We start from the raw sequence: 26,055 nt of genomic DNA, 5'->3' as shown, positions 1-26,055 counted from the left end.
TCTTTCAATGTGGTCGCACAGATGCTCAATGGGATTCAAGTCTGGAGATTGGGGAGGCCATTCTAGCTTCGGAATTTTTTTTTCTTGAAGTATTCCATGGTGGACTTGGCAGAGTGTTTCGGATCGTTGTCTTGTTGGAAGGCAAATCGTCGTCCAAGTCCAAGTTTTCGAACAGATTCCTGGATATTACGGTCAAGTATTCCCTGGTACTTGTATTGGTCCATAATTCCGTCAATAAATTCCATTTTTCCTGCCCCACTTGAAGCCATGCATCCCCACACCATTACCGACCCGCCGCCGTGCTTAACTGTGGGGTTGAGATTTTTTGGATTCAATGCTTCTTTTGGATATCTCCACACTCTACGACGCCCATCTGACCCAAAGACATTGAACTTTGACTCGTCAGTCCATAAAATATGTCCCAGAATGTTTGTGGCTTGGAAATGTGGTCTCTGGCAAACTTCACTCGTTTGGTTGCATTCCTCGGTACAATAAGAGGCTTCCGGACTGCTCTGTGGGATTTCAAATTTCCCTTATTCAGTGTTCTTTGGATGGTCATAGGACTAACCTGTTTGCCGAACATCTCCTTGATCTCGGTAGATAGCTTTGGAGCACTAAGTGAGGGTGTAACGTTGACTTTGTTGAGCACGTGGCGTACTTCTCGGTGAGCCAAAATGGGTTTTCGACCACTTCTGACCTTGTTTTGGACTGAACCATTAGCTTTAAAGTTCTTAATGATTGTCTGGATGGTTGTCCTTGCTAATTTATACTTGGTCCATATTTGTCTCTGCGACAGCCCCCTTTTTGTCCACCCGTCCAGTCCTGAATGACAAGATCTCGAATAGCGATAGGAATTTCCTTGCGTGTCGACGCCATCATATTTTTCTGGAAGAAAATTATTTAAAAATTAATGCGGCATATGTTATTGATAGATTTATTAAGTTACCTGATTTTATAAATTGGAGAGATTTTTGTTGTTGACAATTAAAGTGAAGTGGACGTAGACTTTTGTCCGCTCAAATTTCATCCTCTCTCGCTCTGCACTATGATTCTCAGTTTTCCCAGAATTTTCAGAAATAACTCATATGTTTTATGAAATTACGTTAAATTTGTGAGAATTTGATATATCAATGATGAAAATTGGTTCAGTAGTTCAGTGACAATTTGAAAATGGAATTGACGCGACTATGTGGACGTAGACATCTGTCCGACACTGTAAGTAATACTTATATCATTGATTCACGTAAATACATATGTATGCATATGTATACGTATGTATAAATGTATGTATGTATGTACACTCCGCTAAAATTGCTAGTTCGATCCCACACATTTCTCATTACTGACAATGCGAAGGCAAACCATGTTCAACCCAGATCTTTTTATGACCACCATAGGTCAACTGATCAGAAACAACAGTTGGTTCGGAACTTGGGCGGATATGCAAAATTCAGCGACTGATGGGCGCTGAAAGTTTGCCGTTTTCCATCCAGAAAACGAGTTTTGCACTTTTTACTGCGAGAATCCCTCGGTTTCTGGAACTTGCCGCACAAAAAAGTTGCCAAATTTTGCATATCCGCCCAACTTCCGAACAGAACGTTATTTCTGAACGTTATTTCTGAACAGTTGGTCTATTAAACTATGGTATGGTCATAAAAAGATCTGGGTTTAACATAGTTTGCCCTCACATCGTGAGTACAATTTCATTGAAATGATATTAAATGCAAAAATGAATCAATTAACAAAAACAGCTGCATTTTGTTTTGGAGACCACTGCAAAATTTTATTGAGGTTGTGACTTTCCATGAACTTAATAAATGCATTAAGTGTAATTAAATAAATTGTTATAACAATTTAAATTATAGTTTGGTTAGGAAATGTACAACTCCTGTGTAGTATTGATATTTAGCAATAAAGAACAGGAGAATTATATTTTGATACATAAAAAGGCAAATAATATCTAGACATTTAAAATTTAATTGAAAACAGAGCATATTAATTGTTGTAAATGTAACACCTTATTTATTCTTGTTGAAGTTGAAGTAGAATAATATTTAAGGGAATGCAAGACAATATCATAATTTGAATTTTATATTTTCGTAATCTGCTGGCAAGATAAATTTTCGAAATATCGGTAAAAATATACATATATTTCCCATATCATTTTTGCACTTCTGTAATCCTTTTATACATACCTACCCTATTCCCCCGTGAAGAACAAGACTAATCGCATACAAGTTTTTCTCCTGCTATTAACAACACCAGGTACGCATTGTTTCCACACAGCGCTTATTTTATATCCATGCACGACCTTAAACCCGACGGTGATAGGACGCCACTCATAGACCACTTCATCGTCAAATTCATCAGGTATCATGTTCACCTCAGCTACATATTTCTTCCCCCCCAATTTTGTCACGTTGTCAAATTGTGGCCAAAAGTAGGTGGAAAGTCTAACCTAAATTATGCATTGGATATTACCTTGTGTGCTAAAATAATGATCATATAATTTATAATTTACTTACATTTCCATTTCTGTAAAGGACAGTATATGATTGATGTTGGTCTGCACTACAAAGATACCCCGGATCTTTAGAAGCCGATGGAAGCCAGAAACTAATTGGTAAATGATTAATATCTTGCACAATGTAACTTCGGTTGCACCCTGTTCAAAAATTAGTTATTGAGGTATGTAGTTTTGTCTAAAAGTGTTTGATGAATTAAAAATTAAATATTAATTAATTACAATTTTAATAATAAAAAATAAATAAAGTGAATTATATGTATATGCACCGGATCGGAAAATGCCGGCTCGGAAATTTTAACCAGTTCTGTTATTGAAACCGGGTTTTTATGGGTTGGGGTTTTTGTGGGTTTTTGTGGGTAGCCAACCTCGGAAAAACCACCCTATTACGCAATGTTAAATGGGGGTTTTTGGAGGTTTTTGTAGGTTTTTGTGGGGTTTTCCGAGGTTTTTGCAGGGTTTTTGTATGATTTTAGAATTTTAGACGAATACAAATTATATTTTCGGTTTCAGAATGATTCTGAACATTTTCATGTGCGACATGACTATTTAAGTGCAATTATCACATTTAGCCTATTTCCCTATGCTTAAAAACATACTTTTGACTTGAAAGTTGAAGTCACACATGAAAATGCTCAGAATTTCATGCTTAATACAAATATTAAAGTAGTTTCACTGTAATACTTAATTTGGGAAAATTTGTTTCATGTCACCCCAAAATTATGCAAAAACCCACAAAAACCCCAAAAACCAACGAAAACCCCGGACAAACCCTTGAGGCTGGGTTTTTCTAGAATAACCCCAGGGTTTTCCGAACCCTAATTAAAACCTTGTAGTATGGCATATAATTTAATGAAGGATGGATGTCAGCCACATCGAATGTGCCAAAGTGGGAATGTGAAAGAGTCATCAAAAACTTTAATTGTGAAAATTTTAGATACGCTGCGTCATTAAGTACATAATTTCAATCTCGTCCAAAATATGCAGAGTAAAAAAATTAGCCGGGTTTCTAATTCTAACCGATCTCTAATTTTAGCCGGCTCTATGACCCTAAGTTTTGAATTTTAGCCCCGGCTATAAATAGTGGATTTACGGTATGCTTGGAATTTGTAAGAAAGAACATGTTTCTGTTTAAGTGTATTTATTGGATTTATGTAATAATTTCTGAATCGGGTTACCTTCTCGTTGTCCATATGCGAGCCTTGGATCATTCCAATGAAACGATACCCCCATTATTACTGGAACAATGCTTGATTCAAGGTCCAGTTTATAAGACTGGACAGATACTGTTGTTGAAAGTGATACTCGGGTGGCACTAAAGTTTCGTGCAGTTGGCGAAACCTTATAGTCGTATTCGAACGGCTAGGCCATGGCTGTTTACAGTTCGAATCCAGTTGCAAAATCTTTTCCCCCATCGTCACAAAATTAGATAATAGTGTGAAAATAATTAAACAAAAAGAAATTGTGAATTTTATCAGATCCATTTTTTAACGTTTGGGTAAAATAATTATTTTCTAGCTGTAATGCGCTCAGGAGAAGCCCAGAAATTCGATTGGACACAGTTATTTTTGAGCAGTGGAAGATATTGCACGAAAAGGTGACCTCATTTATATTTAAGTTTTCTTGGAAGGATAGAAATTTACGGGGTACCTAGAACTAGAACTTGTGTCATCCTTGAAGGGTGTGATCCAGTACCATAGAAATATATGAGAAAGTATACTGAAGGCAACAATCTTGTCGGCATTGTAAATCCACCCTCGCCCAAATCCACCCTCTGTCCAGCCAACCCCCGTTCATATTGATTTTGGGATAATGTGAGATTAACAGAATCCAAAGTTATTTGGCACCTCGGGGTATTCATATTAAATTTATGTTAGGTACTTCTCCGCCCAACTACCGGCAGTGGTGGGATAAGAAGTAGCAAAAATTTATTAACTTGGGACGAGGGATGTATGTAAGACCTATAAAAAGTTATAACCTAGCAATTTTCACATAGGCAAATGTTGCCCATATATAACTTTGTCATAAAGGTGAATATTGGTCTACATAAGAAATATTAAGGTGAATGTTAGAAATTAGATATGACAATTTGTCAATAAAGGATACAGAATCCTGAATAAATTGATTCCCACAGTTTCAAACACACATTGTATGATACACTTATAGGACATAACAATGTGTCACACTGATATTAATTTATCACAAGAAAAGTTGCATATGTACAGATATTTAATCGAAATTCGAGTATAAAGAGTCCTAGATATGTTATTGAGGGCTTAAACAAGGTCTACAAGTTGCCCTGCAAAAAAATTTAACCTGATACGAAAATAATTTCCCACGAGATAAATCAAGTTAACTTGAAAAAATTGATCCGATGAGCTAATCTTGAAAATTAAGTTGATTATTTATCGTCCAGTGAGTTTGCTTATGTTTCGCATTTATTAAATCTATTAAATCTATTAAATTTATTAAATCTAAATTTTAATTATTGTATGTCATACAATAATTAAAGTTCAATAGAAATTATAAAGTATGTACATACATATATTAAGAAATATTATAGTATTATGAAAATCATACATAAAGCGAATAATGAAGTTTTAATAAAATATTTATGTTATAAATTATGGAATAAAGGGTGACGATTCTTAAAATGCAGCAAGCAACTAAAAAATAATTCAATACAAAATGATATGCATGCATGCGTTAGGTTAAACGGTAAAAGGTAAAGTCGGTACTTTTTTATTGCGAGCATAAGATTACTTGTACGATAAGGTAGATACTGGTCCTAATTTATTGTGATTTTTTTATACGCAAAAATGAGACAGAAGTTGAAGTTAGCCAGTGGATTACAAACATGTCTTAAAATTTATAGACCATTCAAATTGTGTATGCTACGGATATAAATACGTATTTATATTTAAATATGAATATATAGCAAAGAAATTTTATATTTATATAAAAAAGTTATGTAACTTACCCGTTAATAAATAATTGCTGATTCGATCTAGAAGAACCAGTTTTTGAATTTAAAGATGAATAAAATTCTACTTGATCATGCACTGTGGACTAAATTTTATATTTGTGGGTCAAATTTATTTTTTTATTCGACCCTGTTCAGTAACTATTTGGCTTTGGAAGAGTGACTTTGCACGCTTACGTGTTGTGATATATTAAATTTACGGCTATTATTACAGCAGAGTTTCCGCTATTACAAAGGGTAAAACAATGGATGCAAAATTATTGGTAAATTAATAGATAACTTCTGCTGTATATTTTACGTTAATGGAGGTAATTGGGGATTAATTATTTTCAGTTTGTTGGTACAATGGGATTCATATTTTCCATCGCGTCGTCCCACGCCCATCGCACAATCTATTCTAATAATACAATTCCTGTCGGGAGGAAATCGTTTGAGAAAATTTGGGAAAATTGGAAACTTGAAAATTATACGAAGCCCTCGTACCCATTAATAAATGAAGACGCGAGGCTGTCCGGACTGGAAATGCCGGATGTTCAGTTTATCATGGATTATGGAAACTCGTGTAAAAATTTTAATTACTGCTACTCGTCTTTCCTAGAGTATTGTATAAGTTATGTTGAAGTCAATATGTTGGTTAAGGCGATCTAGGTAAGTGACATTTGTGCAAATTTCAAAGTTTTGTATCGGTCTATGTACACGCAAAGTTGGAAATAATTCCCGTCAGTTTCAAAATTATGGAACACATTGTGCATGTGATTCATCCCGAAACACATGCACAATGTGATAGCGAGCGGAGGCAGTATCTACGGCCTGGATGGTGTCGACGGGATCCATGGCATGACCAAATGGACAAGTTCCTGCTCAGCTACTTCATCGTGACGCAGTTTGGCCCTATTGATAATTCACCCAGGGGAATTGTTGATGGAGCCATTTTTGGTACTCCTAAACCTTTAGTCGTTGGTCAACCAGTGGTTCCACCAGTAGTTGTCCAGCCGGTGGTGGGCCAAGGAGGGTATATTGTTCCACCTGGGTATGTTGTTGACCCGTATGTATACACGGGACGATAAGGAAAACTTATTCGTGACAGAGTAAACAATTTCTGTAGTGATCATTTGTGACATGTTGATGAGGGCTGCAGGCCGTATGTCAATAAAATACTATACTATACTATTCGTGACAGAGTATATTAAAAAGATTTATGTAAATGTGATAATCCTAACAAGAAATATTAAATTTTCGACAAGTTAGTGCAAATCTGGGATAATGTGTGTACGCATAAAGTATAAATTCACGTGTCATGTTTCGTATGTATAAAGCTCATGCAAAAATTTATGTTCAGAAATTTCGAAATATGAGGGAGTGGCAGTTTGTACAAATGCATACAGACATAAACGGTGTCTACTTAATTTCTGAAAGTCCCATGTTTTGGTCAGGTGCACTTAAACAAATCGACCTTGTACGGAAACCAGCTTATGTAGACATGTAATTATTTCTTCCCCTTGAAGCCTAATGTTATGGAATTTTATAAACAAAAACTGGTACAGATTCAAGCAATATTGGGTGATTAATGCTGCGCGCTTCATATTTGGAGAAAACTGAGAGCTGCTCAATATGGTTTTCACCCGGGAGGATAACGAGTATTTATTTATGACTCCTAAGTAAACCTCATAACAAGAAATATTAAATTTGAGACAAGTGAATGTAAAATCATAATATTTAAGTATGTCTGCGTGTAAATATATGTGTATAGTCAATTCACTTGATGTAATATTTCATTAAACGGATACCAACATATGTACATAAATATATAAATGCATAGACGCAAACAAGTGACCATGAAGTTCAATCATACTTCACGAAATGAAACTACTTACGTACAATTATTCACAAAGGTTATGTTTTTATTGTTGAGATGCATTGATATTTGTGTTTTGCATTGATCATGCCTGACATTTTTCAGCAGTCTTAATAAACCTTAAAATTTCAATTGAACACGTTAATTTGTACTCAATACAAAATTATATAGATTAATAAAGTGGTGGAATAAGCCCCATTGTTATAAAAGACAGCTAAGGTTGGTAAACTTGATTTATTTCTAGAAGGAAATCATCTTGTATTATATTTACATACATACATACGTATTATACAATACAAAATTAAATGGATTAAATCAGTGGGCTCAAACCCTGTCTGAGTCAAGCAACCGAATCTTAACGCATATATGTATATTTACATACATATGTACATAAACTTGTATTATTGCGAGCATGACATACTCTTGCATGATAAAAGTAGATTTTGACACAATTTGTTGATTTTTTATTGTACTTCTTTTTACTCTAAAAGTAGGTTTATACAGGTATTTACATAATTTGACAATCTACATAATCCTCCGTATATGGTACTATGCAAAGTTTGCATTGCAAACACGTAATTTAAGTTAAAGGTTGTTAAAATACTTTATCGTAAATATATCTATATACGTACATTTTAATATGTACATATGAATGTAAAGAAGACGTGTATATGTACTTTCTCAATACGAACCGTGCGATAAACTTTGTAAGTCAGTATGAATATGAATGCATGTATGTCTACCCAAATTTAATTCTCACACGGGGTTCAGTAACTGTTAGACTTTGAGACGGTGACATTCTACTGAGTAGAAAATATTTTAAAACAATACACATAAGTAGGTCGAAGGGTTAGCTTTTTGTGGTTTCGGTTGTTGATATATCTTAAAGCAATGGAGTTAAGATTTTTTGTAAGTTAAGATGTACATAACTAAACTCGACGTATTTATATTTACTAAGGGACGAAGATACATTATAGTGATGGAAATGGAGTTTATTGTACCTGTAATTATTAACCTAACCGTAATTATGTCTAAATTATTTTCAGTTTGTTAACCTGATTGGACTCATATGTAGCCTGGAGTTGTTACACCTTCTGCCCACAGTATGTTCCGAGTCGACAGCCTCCGACGGGAACATATTATTTTCGAAACTTTTGAAAAACTGGGAACTTGGAAAATATAGGAAGCACACATTCACTCGGGATCGTGGTGACGCAAAGCTGTCGGAATTGGAGATGCCGGATGTCCAGTTTATCATGGAATATGGAAATTCACGTAAAAAATGTGGACGGGTTTAATCTTCTATGAAGTTTTTTTTATTAGTTAGGGGCATATGAGCCACCGGGCTGATGTCTTAGTAAAATTAAGTAGCTTATATAGCTAGTAGTTATGTAGCTTAGATGAGATTGACCACAGAAGAAATAAGGATTAGTAGTATGGAAAATTAAGAAGAAGTTTGAATTTGCACTGAGTATGTACATGCCTCACAAAACAAGTCACCTTCCTACATATAATATGGTTGCATATTTTAGGTCTATCGATTATCTATGTAGCCAAAACAGCCCATATTAGAAGCACCACACAATTGTAACAAAACTTCATAAATTTGTTATATTTTTTGACAGTTATGAAGACCGGGGACCGTGAGGGTAAGCAGTATCTTCAGCCTGGGCGATGCCGACGGGATCCGTGGCATGACCAAATGGACAAATTCCTACTCAGCTACTACATAACGAATCAATATGGGGGATATGGATTTTCTGGGTCACCTCGAGGGCCTATAATTGAAACTTTCAATACCATTTTTGGTCCTAGGGATCCAGCACCTCCGCCGGCTATAGACCATCCTGGAGTAGTAGTGGATCCTGTTCAAAATATAAGGAGAGAGATGCTCGACTGTTGGAGTATTTTCAGCTACTGATTTATTAAACGCAGCTCATTGTCATACATATAAGATCATCATCTAAGTCATTCAACTTTTCATGCATGCATTTATCCACCCATAATATTAGGTGGTCAAGTATGTGCAATGATGCACATTTAGCGACATAATTCATATTATAACATACACAATCAGGGTTATTTTCAACACTCCCTTTAACAATTATTTACGTATGAATAATAATATGATTGCTTGGTCCATTGATCTCCTTGAGAGGCTGCTCCTCAGCTTGGCGTTGAATCCGTTTAGGACACATATTGCATTTCTTGACAAGAAATACTATTGCACACAGAAAAACTACTAGTGAAAATAATATCCCTAAAATTAACACTGTTATTTCTGATGCTGTCCAATTGTCATCGCTGAATGAGAACACCTGCAGATTCCTGGCTTCTTTTTGAATCCGTTCGTCATTTGTGTTCCAGATTTCATTTAAGTCTTCACTTAAATGACTCCAATTGACTCGCGGATTCAAGTGCCAGTTTACGAGTTCAGAAAAAAGATGATCTTCTCGCTCTTTATAGACGACACGTAATATATTTCCCTTGAATTCAACCTCGTTCAGAGTGAATGTCAAAGATAATGGCAATGTGAATACTTTGTCTGGACATTTTACTCTCCTCTTGCCCACCAAGTACTCTCCTCCTGGACAATATACATGATAAAGACTGTCAAGTATTTTTACTTGTACAAACTCTTTTTCATCTCCAATTGCCGAAATCTGACACTTCTCAATCTTATAGAGTTTTCCTCCGTTTGAGAAGGACGATTCATTTCGACACTTGTTTGAAGTCGTCATTTCAATGTTGTTGTGAGCTTTTTCATAATAAGTCTCATACACACATTCTTCTCCCACATGCAATGTGGCAACAGTCGGGCCTGAGTATTCCATACGACAGGTTAAATTATCTCGTTTCAACATTAAGAAAAACGGATCTGCTGTTAGTTTAGTGAGATTTTTGTTCACTATTGGCACCGAGAAATCCAAATTTATTTGAGTTCTCTCCTTGTTCATTTGGCATAAGTGAAATATTCCAAACTCCACTGGACACTCGTCTCCACAAGGCAGAGTGAAATTCAGATATTCCAAAAGGTCAGGAGTCATTTGTTTTTTCTTCCATGCTTTTTTCGTGTCCCAAATCACTTTTCTCCCCTCAACCAATTTACTTGTGAGGTAAGAGATTAAATATTGTATGGTTACAACTCCTTCCTTAAAGTTGTTTAAATCATTCATTGTTTGCTGGACTTGGTAACCAACTTTAATTATCTCCATTTTAGAACTTTTATGTGCTGACGGTCTTCATAAACTTGTCTTTCAAGTGTATTGAAAGCAAATTCTAGTTCGTCTTGTCGAGTTTCTAGTCGGTGTGTCTCTGCTATTGCATAACTGCCCAGTCCGATCCCAGCACTTCCAACACAAGCGACAAGAATAAATCCCACAACGACAGGAATTACTCTTTTTTGTCTTCGCCTCCCTTGTGGTGGAGAGCAAATATCTTCTAAATTATTTAGAAATATTTCGTCATATGCTTTTTCACATTGTTTTTTCATGATGTTTGCAATTCTGGGTTCCAAATCATCCAATGGCAAAAATTCGCATGGTGAAATTCCAAAAATCCGAACATGCTGTAAAGTAGGTTTCTTTCCTATAACTTGTTCGTATGGAGTTTTTTCTGTATTTTTTGTACTCAAGGTTCTGTTGAGTACGTAGCATGCAGTTCGGATTGCATCCTCCCAGTGCGATTCATGCAGCTGACTTTGGATCAGCATTGACCTCGCTGCATCTTGTTCGATTCGCATTTCACGTTCTACGAATCCATTACTGGGACTGCACTGAGGTGAGTTGAGACCGAATCGTATTCCTCGTTTAGAGAAGAAGGATACCAATTCTTGGCATTTGTACTCGCCCCCATTATCCGATCTGAACATCTTCACGTTATTTCCGGTCTGAGTACGCATGAAGTTAATCGCATCTATAACATTCATTGCGGTTTCACCTTTTTTCTTTTGGAAATATACTTGTCTAAAAGCTGATGCTTCGTCCTTTACTACAAGGAAGTACGAATTTCCATTTTTCGAAATTGCATTTGCATAACCAAGATCGGAATGTAAGCATTCTCCTGGCAAATACTTTACAGTTTTTTCAACTGTAACGTAACTCTTCTTCTTGGACTTTGCTTTCATGCATATTTCGCACTTGAAATTCACATCCTCTCGCTTCATATTTTCCAGGCCATACGCAGCCTCTTTGTCCTTAGTATCGTTCAGAAACTTGGAATTAATATGGGCTAATCTCTCGTGCCATACGACAGGCTTGATACAGGCCATCGCTCTGTTTACAATTGGCTTGAATTTCATTATTTGAAGACCGTCTCTTCGTTCGGCTTCAATATCACGCTGTCCATCGCGATAATAAATAATTTGATTATTTCCGCTTTTGCTTACTACTAAGCCTTTGTCGAGAAGAACATTTTCTGACAGTAAATTTGCCCCCCCTGGCACATATTCAACTTGATAAATAGTTATTTCTACCCAAACTTTGTTAATAAGTGCTTTCACTTTCACTGCTCCTACGCCTTTTACAAGCATGAGAGAGTTATCGGCCATGCTGACCGATTTTGGGCATGGGTATTCTGTATATTCGAAAAACCAGTCTTTTCGCCCACAATAATGGCGATTTGCACCAGAGTCATTTATCCAAAGGTCACTTAGCCCACCAGCCATATAAGCTCCTTCTGATTTTTCATCAGATTTCTGTTCCTTCTTTGCAGAATCTTTATCTTTGAAGGTGCACTCACTTTTCCAGTGGCCCTTTAATTTACAGATGTGACATTTAGTTTTCTTTTTCAGATCACTAATTTCTTGTCTGGTTCGCTTTGGTCGCTCTTTCTTGGCTGCATATGCTTTTGATGTCTCTTCGACATGTGAAGCATTTTTGTACGTCTCGCCATCTTCTAACTCCCAGGTTTTCAACCTGGAGAGAAGTAGAGCTGATGTTTGTTTCGCAATCTCAACTGACCTCCAGGCCTCTCGAAATTGGCGAAACTTTTCGTCCATCATACTGGAAATTATCCTAGCGACCTCCATCTCGTCATCAATTACAGCTCCCATACTTCGCAGTTGGGCGGCATAATTTTGTATTTCAATCATTGTTTTAACTGGGGACTTGCCTGAGGTTACCATAATGCTGTAATATTTCTGCCACAGCACTTGTTTGCTCTCTCCACTGATGCTTTGGTACATCGTGTTTAGTTTATTCCAGATTTCATGGGCTGTTGCACACCCAGAAATCGACTCCACCTCGGCGTCAGTCATGCACAAATATAACGAAGTCATAGCTTCATTGTTGCGTTTATCCCATTCTTTTTGAGGATCACCTACTGCTGCAGGTCTGGTGGATGTTCCGTCCACTATTTCGTTTAGGTCATGCGACCTAAATAGGCTTGACATCCTCACTTTCCAAACACGGAAATTATCACCGTCAAGTTTAGATATCGAAGATGTGTCAAACTTTCTACCCACTATTGTCGTAGTGGTAGTTGTTGTCGTTCCCGAAGTCGTGGTAGTCATTTTCTGACTTTATTGTCTCAAACTTATATTTTTAAACTTAAAATCTTTTCAGAAATTTAAGTTTTTCAGAAACTTTGCAGAACCCGTGCTGATAACGTGTTCAAAATATAAGGAGAGAGATGCTCGACTGTTGGAGTATTTTCAGCTACTGATTTATTAAACGCAGCTCATTGTCATACATATAAGATCATCATCTAAGTCATTCAACTTTTCATGCATGCATTTATCCACCCATAATATTAGGTGGTCAAGTATGTGCAATGATGCACATTTAGCGACATAATTCATATTATAACATACACAATCAGGGTTATTTTCAACAGATCCTTCCTACCTTCCTGCCGGGGTAGTTGGTTATGGTGTTGACCCAGGGACCGCTGGGTTTCAGTATGGGGGAAGATAAGGAGTACTTATTTATGACACAGCTTACTAAACTATGTAATTGTCATATCGTAACAAGAAATATAAAATTTAAGACAAATGAATGTAAAGCTATAATAATTATGTATGTGTGTCTGTAGTGTAAATTCACTTGATGTCATATTTCATAAAACGCGGATACCAGCACATGTAAATATATAAATGCATAGACGCGAACAGGGGTCAATGAAGTTGAACCACTCTTCACGAAATGAAACTAATTACAATTATTCACAAAGGTCATACATATTTTTCATTGCAGCGAGACATTAATCTTCGTGTTATTCATTGCTCATATCTGGCATTTTTCAGCATTTTTAATAAACTTTAAACACGTAGAACTGCATTCAATACAAAATGATATAGATTAACACAGTGGGTTAAGCCTAATTGTTAAAAATGACAGCTAAGGTTGGTAAACTTGTTTCATTTCGAGAACGAAATATTCTTGTATGACATTTACATATGTATGTATGTATGTATATATTATTCAGCACAAAATTAAAAGGATTAAATCAAGTGGCTAAACGCCTGTGTGAATAAAGAAAGCCAAACTTAATACTTATACAGGTCGATGCCTAAACTTGCCAGCATGACATTTATATTCTTGCATGACTCAGGTAGGCAGATGGTGTCCTAATTTATCGATTTTTGTACATCCTTATGGGAAACACATGTTGGTGCACGTATTTAATTTTCGACAGCCTAATGATTACTACTTTTAAGGTCATTATAATAATCGATTTTGGTCGTAGGGATCCACCATCTGCGCCGCCTGTAGTCTCGAATATCCATTATGTGCATCCATCGTATGTCCAGCCTGGTGTATTGGATCCTTACTATCCACATGGGGTAGTTGTTGACCCCTATGCTCACCAAGGCTACGTTCAGCCAGGATCTGTTCATCCAGGGGTTGGGAGATAAGCAAACCCTGATTCATTGTATATAAATTTTATTGTCTAGGTTTATGTATGTGGTTATAATATGGTAACAAGAAATATTAAATTTTAGACAAGTAAATGTTAACCGGAGTGTTTTATTGTATCCAATAAATACATAAATAAGTAAATAAATACATGGTTTCAAATGTCGATTGAAACGAGCTAATTCTTTGACCAGTTTCAGCCTTTGGATAAAATTTTCTATGGGATCAGAAAGACTAAAATTGTTTAAGGTCAAGCAATTTCAGGTCACGTAAAAACTTTAAATTATCCGAAAAATTGTACTCAAGAAGTAAAAGATTTTGAAAATTTCATGCAATGTAGATAGTGACTAGCATTAAGCGAAAGTTCCTTCGGAAAAATATTCATTAACAAAGACAATTTTGAGGATCACGTGAGACGCGTAAAAAACGTATGTTCTATTTAACATTAAAGGATTTGCAAATTTCTGGAGGAATTTTAGATCGGCGCGCCAGGGCGCGCCGCCGTCGGGCCCTCAATCTTCGCGCTGCGGCGCGCCGCCGCCGCCTATGATTTTTACTCCTCACGCCGCCTATGATTTTTACTCCTCACGCCGCCGATGATTTTTATTCCTCACGCCGCCGCCGCCGAAATTAGTGTCGGCGTGGAGGTGTTTATACACAAATGTAGGTAGGTGGGTAATAGCTCAACCTGGTTTTACAGTGAAGATGTCATTCTTTTGTCTAAATACAGTGTCATGCATATATCTCCATACACATAAAAATTTGCCTTATCTTCCAAATTGGTGGACATAGACATTTGAAATTTTGCAGGTTTGTAGTTTGGAAAGATTGAGGAGGAATGCCGGTCCTATTTTCGAAATATGTGGAAAAGGTCAAAGGTCACAATTTTTCAAAAAAGCTCAATTTTCACCTACCACAAACAATTTTTTTCCATGGTGTTTTTATTTTTCTATCGAAAGAAGACGTAATTCTGAAAATTTGGACATGTCGTACACCTCTGTGCGATTCTTTGTACGCCCACAGTGATTTTGTGAAAAGTGCAGTTTTGAAAAGTTATAACATTGCGCTTATGGGGCAAAATCTCAAAAACTACACTTTTCAGAAAATCACTGGGCGTACAAAGAATCGCACAGAGGTGTACGACATGTCCAAATTTTCAGAATTACGTCTTCTTTCGATAGAAAAATAAAAGCACCCCATGGAAAAAAATTGTTTGTGGTAGTTGAAAATTGAGCTTTTTTGAAAAATTGTGACCTTTGACCTTTTCCACATATTTCGAAAATAGGACCGGCATTCCTCCTCAATATTTCCAAACTACAAACCTGCAAAATTTCAAATGTATATATCCACCAATTTGGAAAGGCAAATTTTTATGTGTATGGAGATATATGCGTGACACTGTATGTATGCTTTTTGTCGGAGAGGTGCAACTGGACAGATTTATTTCACAATATAAATACATTCAACATTACTAGTATTATAATCTAAAGGATTTTAGTTTTTCTATTTATGTGAAACTACAATTCAGGAAAATTATAATCACAGGGTTACTTCGGTTTCCTATTTTAAAAATATTTGAATTTCTTTATAAATTCTGAAGATAGTGGGTGTCAATATTTGAATACATTGCAGTTAAAGTTGTACTCATGCCTATGCCCAGGATATTTAGGCATTTATGACATGCCCTATTTGCCCAATTTGCCCGGCATTTAAATTTATGCCCCCATACGGATAATGTTATAATAAATGCCCAGGGGATAAATGCCAAGCCTAAAATGCCCTAAATGCCGGGCATTTATTTTTATGCCCTGGGCATTGTACAACTCTAATTGCAGTATAAATTTGTTACACAAGCCCATCCTTGTCTGGAGGAAGCACTAAAAATACGAAAATATGAATTGCTTTAAAGGTACGGTACCTTTTACCAGAACGCCGCAAAGTTCCGGAATTCGGGTAACGTTACACCCACTAAGAATACGGGGGAAGATATAGGCTTCGTCCGCCGTGGTGACGACGAAGCCTTCCTGGTTTTTGACATGGGCCAATTTTGCAGTCTTTAAAATCTTCTCTTCTTCCTCTCCCACGTCGCGAAAGATCCTCCAAAGTTTCAACTTGTTGCGGGGAATAATGCCTCGCGAGAAGGTTGAGGGGCTCATTTTATAAAAAAAACGATTATCAGCTGAATTAACTGGCTTTACTGAAAATCGTACGCAGAAAGAGATGGTAAATGAATTTTTAGTCAGCACGAAAAAAACAAGACCGGGTCAGCCGGGATTCGAGCCAGTCGAAGTCAAGTTGCTATGGACGATAATACAGCATAAAAAATCAATTTATTCAAGTTTTCTTAAAATTCGACTATTATTAATTAATTCAATTAACTATAAAATTAATTAATTCAATTGTTATTAAATAAATAAATAATTCCACAATTTACGTCCATCTTACACAAAGTACTTATTTTCAAACATTTATGTGATTGGACTTTCCAAAAAATATGTGGGTATGCATTTAAAAACTATACAACTTACATACATACATACATACATAAATCCATGCGTTAATTTTAATAAATTGCGTTAACCCACATGAATACATAAATACAAACAGACAGACATTCCTATGTCTTGCCTAAGTCTTCAGCCCCTCGCCCCCATGCACCTTTCTCACATGACTGGTCAATACTTGCCTCTGTGTATACGCCTTATCACACAGCTTACACTTGAACGGACGCTCCCCCGTGTGTGTGACCTGATGGTCTTTTAAAATCTTCCTGCATGAAAACCCCCTCCCACAAACTTCACAAATCCAATCCTTCACCCCACTATGGATCTTTATATGGTCCTTATAAGAGGACACCGTGGTCAACTGCTTCCCACAAATCTCACACATTCTGGCCCCAGTCCGTCTATGGACGCGGGAAACGTGCCCCGCTAACGATAATCTACTGGTCAAGATTTTCCCACAACCGTCCTCTTCACAGGGAAAGGACTCCACCCCTTGGTTTTTATGGGCCCGCTCTTCATGCGTCGTCCTCGCTGATAAGGTGGTAAATCCCTCTTGGCAGGTGGGACACTTCCAGACAGCCTCTTTGTGGGTGGAGCCCATATGTTGTAACTTTGTGGCAATGCTGGAGAACCGGATGGGACATCCAGCCAGGTCGCAGGGCACGGTTTCTTCCCCCGTGTGAGTTGAGGACAGGTGGAGGCTGAGGTCGTCTTTTAGCTTGAATTCCACTCTACGGCAGACGAGGCAGGGGTAGGACTCGAGGCTGTCGTCATGGAGTTGGGCGTGGGTGGTGAGGTGTGACTCAGCCATGTGGGAGGAGGAACACGTGGGGCAGATAAAGGTCAGTAGTTCAGGGTGTTGAGTTCGTTGGTGGGTGGAGAGTTTGACCTCGGTAAAGAAGGTGACCTCGCACACCGGACAGGGAAGTGGTTGCCGGATTCGTTTGGCTTGTTGGAGCAGGGGGCATGACACGCGGTTGTGGTGGTCGAGCTGATCCCTGCCTTGGAACCGGGTGTCACAATTTAGGCAGAAATGGGGAAAGTCAAGGTTGGTGTGGTTTTCAACATGGCGAGAGTAGAGTTGGGAAATGGCGAAAGTTATTGGGCAGTGGGGGCACGCCAAGGGTTTTGAGGGCTCGAGGGTTTCATGTTTTTTTAGGAGGTGGGTGACCCACATATTTTTCCCGGTGGTAGCGAAATCGCAGTAGGGACATGGGAAGGGTTTCACCTTGCCGTGGACGTGGTCGACATGGAGGCGGAGACGGGATTTGGGGTGACCACCGCGGAATACTTTGTTGCAAATGGGGCACGCTTGGGGCTGAGGGGGTCCTTTGTTTCGGGGTTGGTGAAATTGGAAGGGTGGGAGGGGAGAGAGACCTGTAATAAATAATACATAAATTGTGAAAAAAAGTATGCAAATTATTGGCAATAATTTTTTGCAAGTATTTAATGGTATCAATTGTGTACTTATCGCGTCCTCTTTGGGAGGTGAAGGAGGTGGAGGGTCGAAGGTTTGGAGGACGAAGGTATCGTTGTCGTCCTCTTCGTCGTCTGCTGCAGGGTCAGGATCGACTTCGATTTTGCAAAAGAATTCTTCGGATTCCATTTCAGGTTCGGATTCATATTTCTCCTCTTCTTCCTTGGTTTTAGCGAGTTTGACCAGATCAGCTTTTCTTTTTGTTTCTAAATAGATTATAATTTGTTAAAATTCTGGAATGTTTATCATGATAAACATTCCAGAATTTTATAACATGAATGTTATAAATATAACGTATTTAACGTCATCGCGAGTGTGTAAAATAATTAAATTTATTTGGCATATTTCGCAGCGCAATATGCGCAACACATTTGGCAAATAGTTTGCGAAATAATGTTCCGCAATAAAAACAAGGCAGGTTTCCTGAGTAAATAATTTCTAGACAAAAATCCTTCATGGATTTCCACTTCCAAAAATGAGTAAATTTCGCAAAACTTTAGCCCAATATAAAATTCATAATTTGCAAATTTCCTCACCTTTCTTAATCCTTTTCTTAATCTGTTCCACAAGTTCGCCTTGCTTCGTTAATACGAGATTCAACTCAGAAATTAATCTTAAACAGTGGAAACAATTATTCCAACTTGAAATTTGCTCTACTGCGTTATGAAGGGGTAAATTTTGTAGGAAAATGTCGTTCTTTCCTAAAAGTTCGCAAATATAATTAGAATATTCCACTTTTATGGAAACAATTTCCTGGTCGGATACACCACATAGGTAACAAGCACCGAGATTTTGAGGATTATCCATTTTTTTAAGAATACTATGATTTAATTTTGTTCACAAACAAAAAATTCCTCAGAGCGAAAACAGGTGATTTAGAGCTTGAGATTTGTTTTTTCGCTCGTCTCAAAATTTTTGAGAGGAGTGAAAGTGAAAGTTGAGCGTTTTTTAGCCGGGTTCCATCAGCTGTCAGCTGCTTTGTAGAGGTGAGCAGAGCTTGGGCTTTTATCGGGCTAGCCCGGGACCGCCCAGGCCCACAGGGCTTTTTGCGGGCCGAGCTTTTGATAAATCAAAATTTTACGGGCTTGGGCGGGCCGGGCTTTTTATTAGACATACATGGATGGGCCGAGCCTGGGCGGGCTTTTTTTCGGTCGGGCTCGGGCTTTTTCAAAAAGCCCATGAAAAGCCCGGGTCATAATTTTTTGTTTGGAATGACATGAGACAACATAAAGTGCGCTAAAACAGCGCCATTTCCAGTTGGTATTTTTTCTTATTTTTCTCACTATTTATTTACTATTTATTTACTGCTGTTAATTCACATTATTTTGCTCCTTGAGCATTTATTTTGATTGAAAAATAATTTCAAGGTAGTTACTAGTTAAATATGGAAACCGATTGTTGTTATCGGTGTGGAAAAATTGGTCATCATAGGCAGGGCTGCACAGCTAAAGTTTCAAAGGACGACGAATACAAGATAAGCCGTCTTTGTAAGCGCATATACAAAGAAAGTCAGATTTCTGGTTCAAGTGGAATGAAAAATTCAGTTGGTAAATCTACAAGCCTTCGGGATTTCCCTGTAAGTGATTATTTATAAAATATAATTGTGGAGCGCTCCAAGAAATGTATAATTTTAAACAATTGTTTTATTTTTACAGATATCAATTCTGGAAAATTGCTTGAATTCCAGCAAGTCATTTTATTACGAAATGATGACGAAAGTTGAAAACTTTGGACTACCCAGTCTGGATAATGACGAAATAACTGATTTGTGGCACCTCCATCACGACATCAACATGCAAATATATGCACACAGAAAGACGGATCAGGATTTAGCATACTATTGCAAAAAAGTGAGCTGCTGAATTAACATTTTTATTTCTCATAAATGTATATTATTATCTAACAATGCCTTAATAATTTTTTAGCGACAAGAAGGAAATTTTAATTCCACTGGAGAAAAAGAAACGCTGGCGTAGAAGTACGAAGATTTCCATGAAATTCGACAAATAGTTGACTATTTAAATAAGTTGACCTTAAGATGCATTAATGCCAAAGCGTCAGCTACAGTGTTTTGGCAAATGACATCAAAATACGAAGGTTATATGCAAAACATTCGAGTGATTCTGGGGCGCCCCATTAATATTAAAGATCTTGAATCGGTCAAAGATCTTTATGCGAAAGCCCGCAAAAGTTTGGACCAAGCTGTTCGAGAGAGCCGCAATTAAAACAACACGGCCGAGTCTGCTTGGGCGAATACATGAAGATAGACAGTTTTATATGGATGGCATATCTATTACATCCAAGGTATTTTAAATTATTAATGCTTTGTAGGGCGCCCTATAATTTCAATTAATGATTAAGATTTAACCATAATTGTTCAAATTTAAGGTACAAGACGCCCAAAGGTGATGATGAACGGAAAGACGCGTATGACAAGATAAAGTCTATTATGGTATCTCTTGCCAGGAATACTACACCAATGAACCGAGATGACATCGTAAATATAGGAGGCGCCCAGTTTCCAAAAAAGGAAAATTTTCGAAATTTGAAGATTCGTCGGATGATGAGTTAGATGAGGACCCAGAAGCAATTGTAAAGAAAGAGTCTGATTCTTATATTGGAATGAAATATAAAGTCCAAGGTATGTTCAAGTATGCTGTTTGGTGTTTACCCGGCTTTTTATTTAGCTTTATTGCATGTTAATTATATTTTATACTGGTCGCAGATTATGATGATGAGAGCCCTCATGTCCTAGAATTTTGGAGTGGCGCCACACAATTTCCGTTACTTCAAAAAATTGCGCAAAGGACATTAGCCATCCCTGCCTCACAAGCCAGCGATAAGAGAGTATTTTCTAGCACCGGGTTGACTATGACAGCCCGTTGCACCGAGCTCAGCGGTAGTACATTGTCCAACCTGACATTCATTAACAAAAACTATGACCTATTTATTTGTTAAATAACTTCACCTAAATAGAATCAGTTTTTTTATCAAGTAAAATAAATTAGCAATAATATAAAATCGTGTGATCTGGGTAATTTATTTATTTATTTTTCCGTTAGTATTTAGGGAGCCCTGCAATGTTTATTTTCTTGGAATAATTATTCATGGGCCCAAGTGAAAAGCCCAATGGTCCCGGGCCAAAAGCCCGGGACCATTGGGCTTGGGCGGGCTTTGCCAACTAAGAAGCCCGACGGGCCTGGGCGGGCCGAGCTTTTTTTTGTCTCAACTATGGGCGGGCCGGGCTTTTTTGTTGGGCTTTTGAACCGGGCCTGGGCGGGCCGGGCTTTGAAAATCCCGGGCTCGGCTCACCTCTACTGCTTTGCACTAACTTGTAGATAAATATTTTGTCGTCTTGAAAAATTAATTTGTGGACAGTTTTATAATAATTTACTAAATAAAGTGTGCTCCCGGCTCAAGCTCAAGGTTTTTCACATTTATAAAAGAATTGGTTTTAAGACGGATAACGGTAATTTAAGCTTTGCATTGGTCAAATTTTCAATGGTATATAATTATTTATTTCTGAAAACATAGGATTTAAGAATTTATTTCGTATTTCTAATTTATAAATGTTGTTAGGTACGAGTGATGAATTATTTGGTCGGTTTTTTGCAGGTTTCGAAATGACAGAACTTAATTGTTGATTAAAAATTCCATTAATCACGGGAAAGTAGTTCAAAGTAGCTGTGTGAGTAATTTACATGCAATTGTAATTTAAAGGTTGCACTTGCAGTGTAGCATCTATTTTTTAAAATTTCTTGCTTAATTTGCGAATCCGCAAAAAACGTATTCATACGTTTTTTACTAACAAATTATTTACGCGTATTTTTCTTGCAGATTTATTAAAAATGTCGAATATTACGCACTGCATTTTGTGTCTGGCTTTGACTCCGACCAATCTAACGACTCAGGTTTCGACCTTGTCCCAACTACTCGTCCTCACCCAGGAGGAAACTGATCTCAAAATCAAACAAGAAATAGAAACTTGCACCCTTTGTCCCGTCTGTGACCTCAATTTGCAAACAATTTCCAAATTGGAGAACCCCATCAGAAAAAGGGAGAAAATTGTGGCGATGAGGGCAAAAATTTTGAAGTCCAAAGAACAATATCAAGTCACAATTAATGGTGATAAGGACGAGGCTACAGAATTCGCTAAGGTTTTGCAAATGCGAACCCAATATTTCTTCCCTTTGATAACGCAAGGTTGTAAGAAAAAGTATTTATAAAATTTTAACTCAGAAATTTATGTTATTTTAAATATGTATGTGTAGATGATAATATCCCTACTTTGGAAATTAAGGCGGAACCAGAAAACAATTTTAAGCAGAATGATACTGCATATTTAAATGAAAGAGCAGATCCTACAAGTTGGCTAAATCCTAATGATTGTTTAATTAATTAATTGGGATAACAATGTCAATTTTGTTAACTTTAAAAAATTGTATTATTTTACGTAGAAAACGAAAATCAGGATTGTAAATTGGAAGTTAAAGAAGAGCCAGAAAATGAAAATTTTGATGTGAACTCTGGAAATTTGCATGGCACAAATTGGCACGTAATTGAGGGTATAGCAGAAACGGGGATGATTAATTCTGAGAGTTCCGAGGACGAGGAGAAGTCTGCCGTCTGTATTTTACCAGATCCACTGCCCGTGCAACCTGCAAAAAGGTAAATATATTACGCAAAATCAAAATGATATAATAACTGGTAATAAATCAGTACCGAATGAAATGTACATATTTATATATGCATACACGTCACTCGATAATAAGTAACATGTCATTGCAATCCGGTAATTAATCCAAACATGTGCGGAATTTATGTATTTACGACTTTACCAGTTTTCTAAGAGCGTGGAATTACTCAATCTGCTTTAAATTTCCCTCAATTTTATACAGAAAGAGGAAAAGTCCACTCACAATTAATACCAGACGCCTCACCTACTCCACAATCCAACCCACCATCGAATCCTCCTCTGACGACGAGCTATACTTTGAAACTGAGGCCTACACAAATAATAAAGTCACACTGGTCAGAGTCGAACTTGGCCAAGTAGCTGGCACTGGACAGTGTACAAAATGTGGGAAATTTATGACTGGATTGGCCCGACACTACAGTCGACCCCACCCCTACGCATGCGCCATGTGTCCCTACACCTTCAGAAAGGCAGGCGTTAGGAACACCCACCAAGAACAGGAACACGGCACCCCCACCATTGTCCCGCAATGTAACATCTGCCGGAACAAGTTTGGACATATCGAAGTCCTTGAAAGGCACATGGTTATGGAGCACGAGACTGACGAGAAAACCTTCACATGCGCCAAATGTATGAAGGGGTTCAGTTTGGAGGTGAATTTTCAGAGGCATTTGGTCCTCCATGAACTGGACAAGGAGAAACCGCTCATGTGTGACGTGTGCGACAGCCGGTTTCCCAATCAGGATATGCTCAACCGACACCTGCGGACGCATAAGACGACGACGAGGGCGACGTATCAGTGTGAATTTTGTGACGCTGGGTTTACGAGAATTCCTGCATTGGAGAGGTACGGATTAGCACAAATTTGCAATATTGAAGACAAATTTACGTATAATTGCACATGTATTTAAAATTTACATATGTATATGTAGCTCGTGGCACGAATTTATCTTACTTTATGAAATTCGCAGATTTTTATGCACAGATATTATGTATTAGCTCTGTGTTTAAAAATCTGCAAGGTTAAACATCACCAATTTGACGCACATGTTAAATATATTTATGTACATGTATCAATGCAATTGATTTTTGTTTTTTCAGACACGTTCGTTTGCACACGGGCGAAAAACCCTTCAAATGTGACCACTGTGATGATTCGTTTATCGACATGAGGGCAAAAGTGCGTCACACGGCTCGCCTCCATTCATCCACTCGACACAAGTGTGACATTTGTGAGAAGGACTTTTTGAGCAGGATTTGCCTTTCCGTCCACGTGGAAAATGTGCACAAAGGGATCAGACGATTGCAATGTCCATCCTGCCCGGAAAGGTTTCAGGATGTCAGGTGTCTGAAATCTCACAAAATTCGACAACACGGCGAGGATCCCTTCATTTGTGAAGAGTGGTGAGTTTCGCGTGCACATAATTTGCCAAGGTTTGCAAAACTATGCAATTTAGCATTTAGCAAATTTTGGGGGTATTCATGACGACTTCGCTTGTTCGCATCTCAACAAAAATTTCAAAAATATTTTACGAACTTAATACAAGTTTGCAAATAAATTTCCTGGCTTATTTTTCAATTTGCTAGATATGAAAATTACTTTTTATTTCTAGTGGCACAAAATACAGCACAGCAAGTGGCCTTAGACTACACCAACTTAAACATTGTGGAGTTAAAAATGTGCCATGGTAAGTGCGTGAAATTACATAAATTTATTTGGGATTACTTTCGGCGAATAATGTTTGACACATTTTTCGCAGATTTGTCGCCCTCTGATTTGGACGAGAGGGGATTTATTCAACCATAAATTAACCCACCAGAACGCCAGTTATATATGTCATGTAAAGGGTTGCGGAAACGGGTTAAAAAAAAGTGTGACCGCCATGTCAAGTTGGTTCACAAGACGAAAAAGAAAAACACGAAGCGTAGGAAAAAACCTCGTGAAACTAGACTACCAACTATTGGCAATTTTGATGAGAACCGTGCAGAATTGGAAGACTATACTAATCTTTTTGGCGCATGAGTGCTAAACTACATACATTAAAGTATGAAAATATTGTACAACTTATATTTTAATTCTTTGAATTGACAGCTACGTGTATGTATTTATCGAAATAAATAAACAAATTTATTTCTAAATGTTGCGTTATGAAAATATTGTCTTCTCGGTAAAAGCGGTCATCACAATTTTCTAGAGGTGAGTCGGGCTTGACATTCTCAAAGCCCGGCCCGCCCAAGCCCGGTTCAGTTCAAAAGCCCGACTCAAAAGCCCGGGTCGAAAAAGCCCGAGCCCGCCCAAGTCCAAAATAATTTTTATTATTGAAGTTATTCACCTGAAGTTATTCCAATTTTGTTGCAATTTGTACACTGTCCAGACTAGGTAACCCCAAGTTTTCAACCTTGGTCATCATTTCTTGATAAAATGATGTGCCAGAGTCCAAACAATTTTCCAGAATTGATATCTGCATAAAGAAATACAAATATTTACAATTATATATATTTAGAGGCGCCTCACAATAATCTAAAAAATAACCACTTACTGGAAAATCTCGGAGATTTAAACTTTTGTCCATGACGCTTTTCACCCCACTTGACCCAGAGGTCTGATCTTCCTTGTGCATGCGCTTGCAAAGCCGGCTTATTTTATATTCTTCGTCCCGAGAAACGTTAGCTGTGCACCCCTGTCTGCGGTGTCCAATTTTTCCACAACGATAACAACAATCTGTTTCCATAGTTTGCGATTTAAATATTTTTGGATTGATTATTATTTGTCAAAACTCACAAGGCAAATAACAATACAAGGTTAATAAATAAACACAAACAACAGGGGGAAAAGTCCAACTTGAAGTTGGCGAATTTTAGCTTTATGGAAAAATGTCTCAAATTCTACACAAAAAATTATGAGTCGGGCTTGAGTCGGGCTTTTATAAAACCCGAACCCGACTTGGGTAAAGCCCGCCCAGGCCCGCCCGATAAGAGTTTGGCACATTAAAAGCCCGGCCCGCCCAAGCCCGGTTCGAAAGCCCGTCACAATAGCCCGGCCCGCCCAAAGCCCGTCGGGCCTGGGCGGGCTCGGGTTTGCCCGGAAAAAGCCCGAGACCGGCTCACCTCTACAATTTTCATCAAACTTTGTTCGACTGTTGGACCTTTATAGCAAGC

The 26,055-nt window shown here is 37.7% G+C and overlaps 4 protein-coding genes across 7 annotated transcripts; 2 read left to right on the top strand and 2 right to left on the bottom strand.

The window, feature by feature from the left end:
* Nucleotides 1-1,412: 1,412 nt before the first annotated feature.
* LOC118438776 lies at nt 1,413-4,053 on the bottom strand. The gene is made up of 3 exons (XM_035859512.1): nt 3,703-4,053; nt 2,526-2,665; nt 1,413-2,458 (listed from the first exon to the last, which is right to left on the bottom strand). The coding sequence occupies exons 1-3, from the start codon at nt 3,755-3,757 to the stop codon at nt 2,201-2,203; spliced, it is 453 nt and encodes a 150-aa protein (XP_035715405.1). The 5' UTR covers nt 3,758-4,053; the 3' UTR covers nt 1,413-2,200.
* A 4,091-nt stretch (nt 4,054-8,144) lies between these two features.
* Nucleotides 8,145-13,293, top strand: LOC118438774. The gene is made up of 3 exons (XM_035859508.1): nt 8,145-8,271; nt 8,409-8,637; nt 8,988-13,293. Exons 1-3 carry the CDS (start codon nt 8,254-8,256, stop codon nt 9,281-9,283), a joined length of 543 nt encoding a protein of 180 aa, XP_035715401.1. The 5' UTR covers nt 8,145-8,253; the 3' UTR covers nt 9,284-13,293.
* Nucleotides 13,294-16,559: 3,266 nt separating this feature from the next.
* On the bottom strand, nt 16,560-20,464 carry LOC118438771 (zinc finger protein 615-like). Its single transcript, XM_035859503.1, has 3 exons — nt 18,737-20,464; nt 18,191-18,406; nt 16,560-18,100 (listed from the first exon to the last, which is right to left on the bottom strand). Exons 1-3 carry the CDS (start codon nt 19,005-19,007, stop codon nt 16,848-16,850), a joined length of 1,740 nt encoding a protein of 579 aa, XP_035715396.1. The 5' UTR covers nt 19,008-20,464; the 3' UTR covers nt 16,560-16,847.
* On the top strand, nt 18,840-25,035 carry LOC110859451 (zinc finger and SCAN domain-containing protein 12). Of its 4 annotated transcripts, none has more exons than XM_035859505.1 (9): nt 18,840-18,974; nt 21,816-21,888; nt 22,038-22,403; nt 22,472-22,567; nt 22,658-22,868; nt 23,099-23,743; nt 23,998-24,300; nt 24,510-24,584; nt 24,657-25,034. In XM_035859505.1, coding segments are annotated over exons 3-9 (1,686 nt in total). In that variant the 5' UTR covers nt 18,840-18,974; nt 21,816-21,888; nt 22,038-22,048; the 3' UTR covers nt 24,658-25,034. The 4 variants fall into 4 exon arrangements, with proteins under 4 accessions (XP_035715398.1, XP_035715399.1, XP_021964101.1 ...); XM_022108409.2 differs by lacking the exon at nt 18,840-18,974 and adding an exon at nt 21,448-21,669; XM_035859504.1 differs by lacking the exon at nt 18,840-18,974 and adding an exon at nt 21,448-21,704.
* Nucleotides 25,036-26,055: the final 1,020 nt, after the last annotated feature.

The sequence above is a fragment of the Folsomia candida genome, unplaced genomic scaffold, assembly GCF_002217175.1.
Source record: "Folsomia candida strain VU population unplaced genomic scaffold, ASM221717v1 Fcan01_Sc026, whole genome shotgun sequence".
NCBI classification, from domain to species: domain Eukaryota; kingdom Metazoa; phylum Arthropoda; class Collembola; order Entomobryomorpha; family Isotomidae; genus Folsomia; species Folsomia candida.
The sequence above is the reverse complement of the archived record's forward strand: the minus strand, read 5'-3'. Positions and strand labels throughout refer to the sequence as shown.